Raw genomic sequence first — 12,920 nt, forward strand, 5'->3', positions numbered from 1 at the left:
ACCTGTATGATCACTATAGTATAATCAATATATTATCAAATCTACATATAGCATCTCTCAGAATGTCATGCATTTCTCACACATGCAACAATGTGTCATTCAAAATGTCTGACCTCTGACCTTTAACCTGTCCTTAACCTCTTTCCTTTCAGGACGTGATGGTGGTGGGTGAGCCCACCCTGATGGGCGGGGAGTTCGGGGACGAGGACGAGCGTCTGATCACACGTCTGGAGAACACGCAGTACGACGCCACCAACGGATTGGACGACGAGGATGACTTCAACGGCTCGCCAGCGCTCGGCAACAACAGCCCGTGGGGCAGCAAGCCGCTCAACAACCAGGACAGCAAGGCCGAGAGCACAGCGCCGCAGTCGTCACAGTAGAACACACAGAGACCAAGGCCACCGAGAGCACAGTCAGTGCCCCAACCTTCATATGTCCGCTTAGCTGACATTTAACTTCAATGATTGAATGTCACTATTTTTGACATATTCTAATGAGACCATGTTGCCCTTCAGTAAAACAGAGGGAAAATAATTATCAAAAAACTGCTATCGATAAACACTGCTTTTTCACCTAAATACATACAGGTTGTATGCATTGCAATGATGACATAAAACAATACTGGGTTTTATTTTTTCAATTTTTCCTAGAATTCCTCTGTTTGGATTTGGTGGGAATTCTCAGTGTTAGGGGAGTTGGGATAGCTCTGGGAATGACACAAGGCCAGTGTTCATATGAATTGTACTTCATGGACACATTTTCAGTCCTTGAGCTTTAACTGTAGTGGGATTCTGTGGTTGTTGCCCTTTTGACCTTTGATCTGCAGGTTGCGACACCTCTGTGACAGTTGACAGGGGAAGTCAAAATAAAACATAAAAAATTAAATGGCTCCTTTAAGAGCATCAGCATTATTTTTATTTTTATTTATCAGCCTCAATCAGAACTAATCGGCAAGGTTTTTACTCAGCCCATATAGAGCCACCAAACTGCATCCACGATGGCCGAGACGTCACCGTCTTGAGCTTTTGCATTTTTATTGGACATTTATTTGACTGTTGGTTTGTTTATGTTGTGTTTTTTTGTTGGATTTTCAATGAAAAGGAAAGTGACTCTGTTTCACCATTACGGACAGCTTCAAGTGGGGAGACTCGTGTTCCACGATTGCTTTTCCAGAATTACTGCATCAGCGCCAATTGTTATTTCATGCAAACCTGTTTGATTGTGTTTGTAGTGTATTGGTGTTCTTTTGCTTCTCCCCAAAATACTTTACAATCACGTTTGTACGTTGCCAATCAGTAGACCTATGTGAACTTTGCTGACATACACCAATGCATTAATGTTGATTTTTCACATTTGGAATTTGGCTTAATTCTTTATCTTTAATGACCTACTCCCAAACTGATGTTTAAAGCTTTTTCCTGCATGATTTAATTTTGTTTGTTTGATATACTGTACAGTATAGTATGTACCTTTTTGAGACACATTGGTCAGCCATTTTGTTCATCAGTTTGGGAACACTGTTACAAGGTTTCTAGCTCTGTAACATAGAGAATGATACCAGGAGCAGCGCCATTGAGGGCTTCCACCATGCTTCCTTCATTTTAAAGTAGTCAAAGTAGTCAACTAGGTCGGGATTCCTATGGGTTGTAGCTTCAATGGGTTGCCCATGCTGTCACAGATGCTATAATGGCACAGATATAAGGATGGGTCCTCTATCTCTGTGCTCTGGAAAAAGAGGTGTGACCTACGATTTTATCCATTTAAGATTAGCCACCATTCTGAAACCATTTTGTACTGTACATGACAGCTGTTTCAAATTTCTATAGGGCATTTCGGATTCTGGTTGTCTGTCCGACCGATTTCTGCTGCTATAAGCAGCCCTTTTATTGTTTTGTTTATATTCAGTCATTGCATTAATGCAGAGATCATATCTTAAACAACATTTTAGTCTCATTGGAGAGATATTAAAGATATACTGAGCAAAAATATAAACACAACATGTGAAGTGTTGGTCCCATGTTTCATGAGCTGAAAGAAAAGATCCCAGAAATGTTCCATACACACAAAAAATTTATTTCTCTCAAATTCTGTGCACACATTTGTTTACATCCCTGTTAGTGAGCATTTCTCCTTTGCCAAGATAATCCATCCACCTGACAGGTGTGGCATTTCAAGATGCTGACTAGACAGCATGATCATTACACAGGTGCACCTTGTGTTGGGGACAACTAAAATGTGCAGTTTTGTCACACAACACAATGCCACAGATGTCTCAAGTTTTGAGGGAGCATGCAATTGGCATGCTGACTGCAGGAATGCCCACCAGAGCTGTTGCCAGAGAATTGAATGTTCATTTCTCTACCATAAGCCGCCTCCAACGTCGTTTTAGAGAATTTGGCAGTACGTCCAACCGTCCTCACAACCGCAGACCACGTGTAACCACGCCAGCCCAGGACCTCCACATCCGTCTCCTTCACCTGCGGGATCATCTGAGACCAGCCACCCGGACAGCTGATGAAACTGAGGAGTATTTCTGTCTGTAATAAAGCCCTTTTGTGGAGAAAAACTCATTCTGATTGGCTGGGCCTGGCTCCCCAGTGGGTGGGTGGGTCTGGCTCCCAAGTGGGTGGGCCTATGCCATCCAAGGCCCCTGCCCAGTCATGTGAAATCCATAGATTAGGGTCTAATTTATTTAGTTCAATAGACTGATTTCCTTATATGAACTGTAACTCAGTAAAATCGTTGAAATTATTGTATGTTGCGTTATATTTTTGTTCAGTATACATAATTTGCAAATTATTGAGCAAAAACCAGCATCAAGGCCCTACAGAAATGCAGTTTTAAAATCCCTGCTTTAGTGTTACCAGTTGTTCTTTGACTATGAATCCCCCCTGATCTCCTCTAGTCTACTCTTCTGTTGGATTTTGTTTCTTAAAGGCAAGAAGACAACCGTGGATGTATTTAATATACGTTTTGATCTTTTGTGTATTTATTTGTGCATTTGTAAGGAAGCTAACACATTTCTAAATAGATTTGAGCCTGGTATTATTAGAATTCTGCACAATTTGTACATTATATTGCAGAGATGTTTTGTGTCATATCTGATGTCTGGTATGTATGCTTTGCCATTATGTGTGCCAATAAACCGTGCTTAACGATTGGTCCGATTGGGTTTCTGCAGACATTGTATGGATTACTGTGCATTCTGTGTTCATGCATGTCTGTTTCTCAATTAATCTGTTTTCCTATACCTTTATTCTAGTCTGCCTGTCCTCGTGTCTGTCAATAGGCTGCCAATATGATATGTTACTACAGCGTAACTGTGCTGTATCCCTACGTATTCTCAATGTGACAGATTGATGGACAATAACCTATTTTATGACCAATTTCGAATGTGGCTAATGTCAGCCACCACTTCTTACATCCTTGATAAATATAATGAGTTATTTAGGGTCAGGGGGACAACTGGTTCATCAATAGACCAAATCTGTGTTTGAGACGAGCAGAACCATTTGTTTATCTTTGAACAGGATTCAAGACAGAAATCAATCATTAAGGCATATTTTACTAAAGGCAAGGAAGCAGCAGGATATCAAATGTGAAATATTTGGATGGATGGATAGCCTGGCTATTTGAAGAATCTCAAATATAAAATATATTTAGATTTGTTTAACACTTTTTTGGTTACTACATGATTCCATATGTGTTATTTCATAGTTTTGATGTTTTCACTATTATTCTACAATGTAGAAAATAGTAAAAAGAAAGAAAAACCCTTGAATGAGTAGGTGTTCTAAAACGTTTGACCTGTTGTGTATATATGTGGTGAATTTTGTGGGTCTATAATCGGTGTGGATAATGTTTGTTTAATCAATATTTCTATGTTTGTATATTTTATGCATCAATCCCTGCGCGAGAATGTGATGACGTTGCGTTGGTCCCTGAATGTTGATACCAGCGCCGCGGCAAGTGAAGATGGTTATATGTTTTGTACTTTCAAACGGTCCAGTTGGTGGCGTCAATTCAACTTTTGGATGTAGTCCGCCATAAAACCCACAGAAGAAGAAGAAGAAAGTGAAGATGGCGGACTTGTTGGAGACCGGGCCATCAGATGAAAAAGAAACCGACAATGAGGACAAGAAGAAGGCGAAACGGCCATGGGATGACATACCAAGGTCGGAGAAAATCGGTAGAACTCCAGATTTGGCGGAAACATTGGGCTTTTACGATATAAATGCTGTCAGACGGGAGCAACGTGAACGCGATAACTCAGGTGGGTTTCCCTAGATCGCGCGCAGGTCAAAGCGGTATCGTTTAGATATCATTTTATCTGACAAACCGACCTCTTTAATATGTCTAGAAATAATGCATTGGAAACTGACGATCGCATGAAAAGTATTGTAAAATACATGTCATAGTGGCACAACAATTTTATGTTATCGTTGGGCTGTCCCGACAGAATGCACAACCAATCAAAGCACGCCATTGGATTTTTTAGCTGTCAAACGGTGTTGTTGTCATACTCCATAGTTAACGTTAGCTAACAAGCTGACTTGCGAGATTGTTTGTCAAAATACAGGCTTTCAGTTAGGCTTTCTCACCTTTTGTATTAGTAGCCCGTGATAAATATCTATATGCTAACTGATCATTACAAATATTTGTCATTTAGCTACTAATTACTTAGACGTTTAATTCCTGGTCATTTGCGTACATGTGACGAACCGCGCCTAGCCAAAGGACGAGACGTCTAACCTTACCCCATTCATAGCTACCCAATGCTAGTTACTGTAGTTCACTATCTTGCTAGCTAGCAGGGTCGATGCCCACTTCAGTGACTGTTCCCCCCTCCACGTAGGCTAGGCTAGCCCAAGAATGTACTAAAGGTAGTTAGCGTCTAAGTTCTTTGCTTAGCATAGGTTAATGTTTCTCTAGTTAACGTTACCTATAAAGTCAATTTTTGGTCTAGCTAACGTTAGCTTGCTGCCTTTTTTTTGTATGCATCAACGCATACTGTAACGGTTGTTCGCCGAGTTACTACAAAAAGTTGTGAAATCCGGTCAACGTCGCACGATCAGTCAAAATAGACAATTATTGTGTTGGAAATCATCTTTTGTGTTCAATATATCATGTTTGACAGGTTCTCACTATTTCCAACCGACTGGAAAATATTTAAAGAGTATGGGGTCATTTCGGGTAACGTCCTCAGTCAATGTAAAAAGGGGGACAGGCGCCTTTGCTTCACATCAACAAACAAGAACAGTCTCTGCTCACTCATGTGAGACTGTTTAGAATTATTGAAAAACTATGCTATTATGTATATTTAAAAGCACAGCATACTGGTAGTTTCTGTATTCCAAAACTTCATACATGGAATGGTAATTAATTCTGATGCCATTGTAGCTCAAAGTTTTCCTCATACCAAAAGTCTTATCAAGCAAGTTTATAAGATAATCATTAGTGGTAAAGTGGCATTCCAATTCAGTTGGTTTTGTCTAGAAGGGATACAGCTTTTGTCAAGATGTACTTTTTGTAGCAGGTTTAGGAGAACCTACTCAGCAGGTTAGGATAATTAATGTAGCAGGTTAGGATAAATAGGTTAATGTTAGGAAAACGGTTAGGGTTAGCAAATTTTTATTTATTTAAATAATACGTTTGATGTCAATTTGACGAAAGCTGCATCCCATTTAGACATTACCAATTCAGAGGGTCCTATATGAATGGTTAGGCTACTTGAGGTCTTTTTTAGGCAACGATTGGTGTGTCAAATTCTTTATCTTTCATTTTCAAAAGAGAAACTTCCTTTCCCTTACATTTTCATTCATGCCATATTTTTGTTTTCTGTGTCAGAGCTTCCCACAATTGGCACACTGACATGTATTTTGGCCATTGTGTTGATCACCAGGAGTGTGAACAGTGACCGTGGAGGGACAATAGCCCTGTGGTAACAGAGCGCTAAGTGTTGTCACAATGTTTTTCCAGATCCGTCGCTGGCACGCTTCCTGTGTGCTGAGCTGACCCGGGGCTACTTCCTGGAGCACAACGAAGCAAAATACACGGAGCGCAGAGAGAGAGTGTACACATGCATGCGCATTCCCAGAGAACTGGAAAAGGCAGGTACAGTAGAGGCTCCCTGGGAACCTCACACACACACACAGATAACCACACAAAACGGTCAGTTCAGCAGTGTTTGTTTAGCATTGCCCTTGGTAATGTTCTGGGGCATTGGTATTTCCAGTGAAATTAACAGTTATTGTTATTCTATTTTTTTTTTATATTCACATAGCATTTTTTATAGAGTTGACACAAATTGATATACAGAGAATAGTGTGTAGGGCTACATGGTTCTTTCTCTGTCCTTTTATTGCTATTGTCTATAATTGCAGCCCAGAATGTTTTTCGGTATGCTGTCATAGACATAATAAGTATGATGCAGTGTCTATACAACCAGTAGATGGTGGTGTTGTAACACATTACATTGATAACATGATGCAGTGTCTCTATAGAACCAGTACATGGTGGTGTTGTAACACATTCCATTGAGAATGTGAACAAAGATTCCCCTAAATGTACCTCTGCAAACTCATCTTGGAATAATAAACCTCTGCACTAGTGTCTGATACCAGAAATAGGTCAATTTACCCCTGCCTTTATTTCTCTCCTCGAACCCTCAAACATTGAGAAGACACTTGTGTGTGCTCTGAGGTAGCTACTATTCTGGGACTACTTTTAATATATTGTATCTGATGTTAGAGAAGCTTCCAATGAAGAACACTCTCTGGGTTCTATTGGATAAATAACTCTCCAACCATGTGATGGCAGGGGTTGCATAGCAAGTGAGTTTCTTCAAAAACAATTTATGATCAAATTTATTAACATCAAAGGCTCCACTGAAATCTAACAATACAGCTCCAACTATCATATTTTAATCCGTTTATTTTAACCAATCATCAGTCATCTGAGTCAGTGCAGTACAAGTTGAGTGCTATTTCTAGACAGTGGAATTACTTTAGCATCCTTCTACGCCTGTGGACACACTCCTTTAGGCTTTGGTTAAAGATATAGCAAATAGGAGTAGCAATACAGTCTGCTACCATTCTCAATAGTTTCCCATCTATGTTGGCTATACCTGGTGGCTTATCATTATTGATGGATAACAATCGTTTTTCCACCTCTCCTACACTAACTTGACCAAATTCAAAACAGCAATCCTTCTCTTTCATTATTAGATATTTTATACAAAAATACGACGGTTCACTGTTCAATGTTGTCATTTCACTTCTGAGTTTTTCCACTTTAATAGTGAAATAGTCATTGAAATGATTGGCAATATCGAAAGGTTTAGTTATAAATGACCCATCAACTTCAATGAACGATGGAGATTAATTGGGTTTTCTGCCCATAATATCATTTAAGGTACTCCAAAGTCATTTTCCATTGTGTATTATGTCATTTATCTTGGTTTGGTAGTGTAAGTTCTTATTATTTTTGTTACGTTTAGTCACAACATTTCTCAATTGACAGTATGTCAACCAATCAGCTGAGCAACCTGACTTGTTTGCCATCTCTCTTTTATTTATTTTTAATTGTTTTTTTGTTTTTTTGCCATCATTTCTTTGAACCTAGGGCTGTTGCGGTGACTGTATTACTGCCACACTGGCAGTCATGAGTCATGACCGGAGACAAATTCCACGTGACCATTGAGTCATGGTAATCTCCTCTTATGCACTCTGGACATGCATACAGAACCCAACTCGCTAACGACCATCAGGTCCTAATGGCCTGGTACTCAGCGCTCTATTGTTTCTCTGACCACTCCGACATCAATGCAACTGCAATCGAAAATCACATCAAACACTTATCATCAAAACAGTATCATGCTTTTAAAACTCACCTCACTGTGATTGATCAATTTAAAGAAAGAAGTTCAACAACCGGTTGAAACTGAGTGGAAAACATGGTTGTTGTGGATGTTGTTTCAAAGATACACAATGAAATGGACAGCGCTTTCTAAGGGGATGATTAATTCAAAACATCCATAAGCATATTAGAGCTTATGCATACGCATAGACCGATATATGAGCCCAAGCCCAAAAAACCCTCCTGAATTAAAATAATGATTGTGCTGTTATAGCCTACAATACATAGCCTACCACATATTACACATGGCAGAACATTTTATTTTAATTTTTTAACATAGATTTAAGATGTCTTTGGTACATAATTGGTCTAGCCATTACTACAAAATGTAAACAAATTCTAGTAATCACCTTTGAGTGTGGACTGTATTATTATGCATACTGGATGGACTGGTTACCTTATGCTATGATCCAAACTTTCTATCCATGAATCTGGGAGAGAACATACAGTCATAGGTGATGCTGTTGGTTCATTGCTTGTGTAGGGCGGCTTTGAGTTAGCCTACAATTATAGTGAATATGTATTTGATTTTGAATAGCCTAGTAACAGGGCATTTTTTAAACAAATATTTCCATAATTAATAGGCTGACACATTACCTTTAGCTACAGAATATCCCACCACTGTGAGTTTCCATTGACTCTCTCTCCTTCATTCCTTTTTTCAGTGTGCAGAGAGAGGGGCTGTCAACAGTTTAATGAAATATGTTTCGTTGTGAAAACATGTTACTATCGATGTTCCCGAACAGATTTCACTTGGTTTCCTAAATGAAGTAATGGGTAGCTGCAGGAACATGGTTGGAGAGCCCATGGCATACAGAGTTTGGGCGGAATATCACTTGTTGCGCAGCGAGAGGCGGCATGCTCCTCAAACAGTGGTTGAAGAGTGGAGTGAAATAAGCCCAGACATTTCTATATGCAATCCCGTGTGAAAGCAAAGTTTTGATTGTTGCCACTAAAAAGAGGATGCTCCCAGCTTCTACCATATTTATTTCTTAGCTGCTCTATATTAAGCACATGCTCCGCTATTAAACCGGAGTAGCCTACCCTGCATGATTGGAAAAACCAACTGCAGGAAAGCGGCCCCATTCGCTATTCCAGTGCATATGGATGACAAGTCTTTTTTCCCTGCCCATTTGATAATGGGACATTCTAAATCAAAACAAATTTTACATATTAGTAAAGACAAGATTAAATTGAGAATAGTCTGATGGGTCAAAATATGATCACTTGATGAGAGCACAGCGTGTGCAGCCTGAGGAAAGGAAAAGAGCGCAAGCGACTTTCTCAAATCATCAATAGCCTATAGTTGCATCATGCAGCCCATATATATTTTTATTTCAAAGACATTCTAAGGTTTATATCATTCACAACTAAATTTGCCAAATAACTCTAAATCTAGCGCATAGGACCTGTTTCAAATGATCACTTTTACACTCAACATAGCCACTTTATATGCGCACTCACACTCACTCTGGAGTGGGATAAATATCCATTCTATTTTATTCAGCTATGTTCAATTATATTATTCTTACCATAAAATAATGGCACGGGACTTATAAGCATATCTTGTCTGCTAAATGAACAAGCCTACAGCCTATAGGATGGAGCATAGTCAGATAACATACAGAAGTCTTCTGAAATACATTTTCTTCATATCATATTGTTTCTTTAGACCTGCCTAATACAAATTGATTTATTGTGATGGTGTATATTAAATTCATTTATTAGACTTTTAAATGTTCCAAAGGCGGCATCAGCGGCTTGTATGCGTGGAGGCCTGGAGATGCTAAATGTGTTTATGTTAATTAACGGTCATTAACCGTGAGACCAGCAGTCATTTGCATGACAATGACCGTCTGACAACATTTCATGACCGCCACAGCCCTAGTAGAACACAATGTGATTTTTGGGGACTTCTGCGTTCTCCCGAACAAAGCTATCTGTGGGCAAGCAGAGCCTAGTTCAGTGAAGTAAGCACAACCGGAGGTCTGAAGTTGATGGGTTTGTGGGAAAACCCCCTCTCTCCCATCGCTCCATGGTCTGCAACACGCGATCCATGGCTGTGCCAAGATTCTGGAGCATCGCCGCGTGCTGCTGGACGCGCTCCTCCACTGGTACCGGAGGACTGGATGCACCTGCTGATTCCATATGAGGTGCGTGTTTCTGTCAAGTGTCAATGTGCAGCGATAGGACGGAGTCCGGCGCAGGACACATAACTGAGTAAACAACGTACTTTACTCAAAATAAACAACACTAATCTCCACGCAGGGAAAACACACCAGCTCACATAAGTCTTAGACACAAAACAAAGAACAAACACGCACAAAACCATGTGGGAACCGGAGGGTTAAATAGGGAAATAATATAATGTAATGGGAACCAGGTGTGTACAATCAAGACAAAACAAATGGAAAATGAAACGTAGATCGGTGGCAGCTAGAAAGCCAGTGACGACGACTGCCGAACGCCGCCCGAACAAGGAGAGGCACCAACTTTGGCGGAAGTCGTGACAGTACCCCAACCCCCCCCCCCCCCCCTTGACGCGCGGCTCCGGCAGCGCGCCGACACCGGCCTCTGGGACGACCCGGAGGACGAGGCGCAGGACGATCCGGTTGGAGACGGTGAAATTCCTGCAGTAAGGAAGCGTCCAGGACGTCCTCCACCGGCACCCAGCATCTCTCCTCCGGACCGTACCCCTCCCACTCCACTAGGTACTGAAGGCCCCTCGCCCGACGCCTTGAGTCCATGATGGCTCGTACAGTATACGCCGGGACCCCCTCGATGTCCAGAGGGGGCGTAGGAACCTCCCGCACCTCAGACTGCTGGAGCGGACCTGCCACCACCGGCCTGAGGAGAGACACATGGAACGAGGGGTTAATACGGTAATCAGGGGGGAGCTGTAACCTATAGCATACCTCGTTCAGTCTCCTCAGGACTTTAAATGGCCCCACAAACCTCGGACCCAGCTTCCGGCAGGGCATGTGAAGGGGCAGGTTTCGGGTCGAGAGCCAGACCCGGTGCATACACCCGGGCCTCACTGCGGTGGCGGTCGGCGCTCGCCTTCTGTCGCCTGATGGCCCGTTGCAGGCGCACATGGGCAGCGTCCCATGTCTCCTCCGAGCACCGAAACCATTCATCCACCGCAGGTGCCTCGATCTGCCTCTGATGCCACGGTGCCAGGACTGGCTGATAACCTAGTACACACTGAAACGGAGACATGTTAGTGGAGGAGTGGCGGAGGGAGTTTTGGGTCATCTCTGCCCAGGGGATGAAAGCCGCCCACTCCCCCGGCCGGTCCTGGCAATAGGACCGCAGAAACCTACCCACATCCTGGTTAACTCTCTCCACCTGCCCATTACTCTCGGGGTGAAAACCTGAGGTCAGGCTGACCGAGACCCCCAGATGTTTCATGAACGCCCTCCAGACCCTCGGTGAACTGGGGACCCCGATCAGACACTATATCCTCAGGCACCCCGTAGTGCCGGAAGACGTGGGTAAACAGGGCCGCAGTCTGTAGGGCCGTAGGGAGACCGGGCAAAGGAAGGAGACGTTAGGACTTAGAAAACCGATCCACAATGACCAGGATCGTGGTGTTACCTTGTGACGGAGGAAGATCCGTCACGAAGTCCACCTATAGGTGTGACCACGGCCGTTGTGGAACGGGTAGGGGTTGTAATTTCCCTCTGGGCAGGTGTCTAGGTGCCTTGAACTGGGCGCACACCGAGCAGGAGGAAACATAAACCCTCACATCCTTAGCTAAAGTGGGCCACCAGTACTTCCCACTAAGACAGCGCACTGTCCGACCGATGCCAGGATGACCAGTGGAGGATGACGTGTGGGCCCAACAGATCAATCGATCGCGGACATCAGACGGAACGTACAGACGCCCAACTGGACACTGGGTGGGAGTGGGCTCTGTATGTAACGCCCGCTTGATGTCCGCGTCAACCTCCCATACCACCGGTGCCACCAGGCAAGAAGCCGGAAGTATGGGAGTGGGATCCGTGGACCGCTCCTCTGTGTCATACATCCGGGACAGTGCGTCTGCCTTAGCGTTCTGGGAACCTGGTCTGTAGGATAGGGTGTAAACAAAATGGGTGAAAAACATGGCCCAACTTGCCTGGCGAGGGTTCAGTCTCCTCGCCGCCCGGATGTACTCCAGATTGCGGTGGTCAGTCCAAATGAGGAAAGGGTGTTTAGCCCCCTCAAGCCAATGCCTCCACACCTTCAGAGCCCTGACAACAGCTAACAGCTCCCGGTCCCCCACATCATAGTTTCGCTCCGCCGGGCTGAGCTTCTTTGAAAAGAAAGCACAGGGGCGGAGCTTTGGTGGTGTACCCGAGCGCTGAGACAGCACAGCTCCTATCCCAGCCTCGGACGCGTCCACCTCTACTATGAATGCCAAGGCGGGATCAGGATGAGCCAGTACGGGAGCCGAGGTAAACAGAGCCTTAAGGTGACCAAAAGCCCTGTCTGCCCCAGCTGACCACTGCAGTCGCACCGGTCCCCCCTTCAGCAAGGAGGTAATGGGAGCCGCTACCTGACCAAAGCCCCGGATAAACCTCCGGTAGTAGTTGGCAAACCCTAAGAACCGCTGCACCTCCTTTACCGTGGTTGGAGTCGGCCAATTACGCACGGCTGAAATGCGGTCATTCTCCATCTCCACCCCTGACGCGGACAGGCGGTACCCTAGGAAGGAGACGGACTGTTGGAAGAACAGACATTTCTCAGCCTTGACGTACAGGTCATGCTCCAACAGTCGACCAAGCACCTTGCGCACCAGGGACACATGCTCGGCGCGTGTAGCGGAGTATATTAGAATGTCATCTATATACACCACTACACCCTGCCCGTGCAGGTCCCTGAAAATCTCGTCTACGAAGGATTGGAAGACTGATGGAGCATTCATCAACCCGTACGGCATGACGAGGTACTCATAGTGCCCAGAGGTGGTACTAAATGCCGTCTTCCGCTCATCCCCCTCCCAGATACGCACCAGG

General features: G+C 43.6%; 2 protein-coding genes across 3 annotated transcripts in view; both read left to right on the forward strand.

Annotated features, from left to right (window-relative positions):
- The window catches only part of LOC311107824 (LIM domain-binding protein 2-like), a 116,060-nt gene extending 112,897 nt beyond the window's left edge, over window positions 1-3,163 (forward strand). For both annotated transcript variants that reach the window (XM_084150386.1, XM_084150387.1), the window contains exon 9: window positions 153-3,163. In XM_084150386.1, the coding sequence (XP_084006512.1) occupies window positions 153-383 (231 nt within the window). In that variant the 3' untranslated portion in view covers window positions 384-3,163. The remainder of the gene's footprint in view (window positions 1-152) is intronic.
- Window positions 3,164-4,083: 920 nt separating this feature from the next.
- Window positions 4,084-12,920, forward strand: part of LOC311107873 (transmembrane anterior posterior transformation protein 1 homolog) — a gene marked incomplete at its 5' end in the record, with an annotated part of 29,620 nt that continues 20,783 nt past the window's right edge. The window contains 2 exons of the mRNA XM_084150451.1: window positions 4,084-4,276; window positions 5,983-6,113. Coding sequence (XP_084006577.1) covers window positions 4,084-4,276; window positions 5,983-6,113 — 324 coding nt within the window. The remainder of the gene's footprint in view (window positions 4,277-5,982; window positions 6,114-12,920) is intronic.

This window comes from Coregonus lavaretus (genome assembly GCF_964263955.1).
Source record: "Coregonus lavaretus genome assembly, chromosome: 32".
NCBI classification, from domain to species: domain Eukaryota; kingdom Metazoa; phylum Chordata; class Actinopteri; order Salmoniformes; family Salmonidae; genus Coregonus; species Coregonus lavaretus.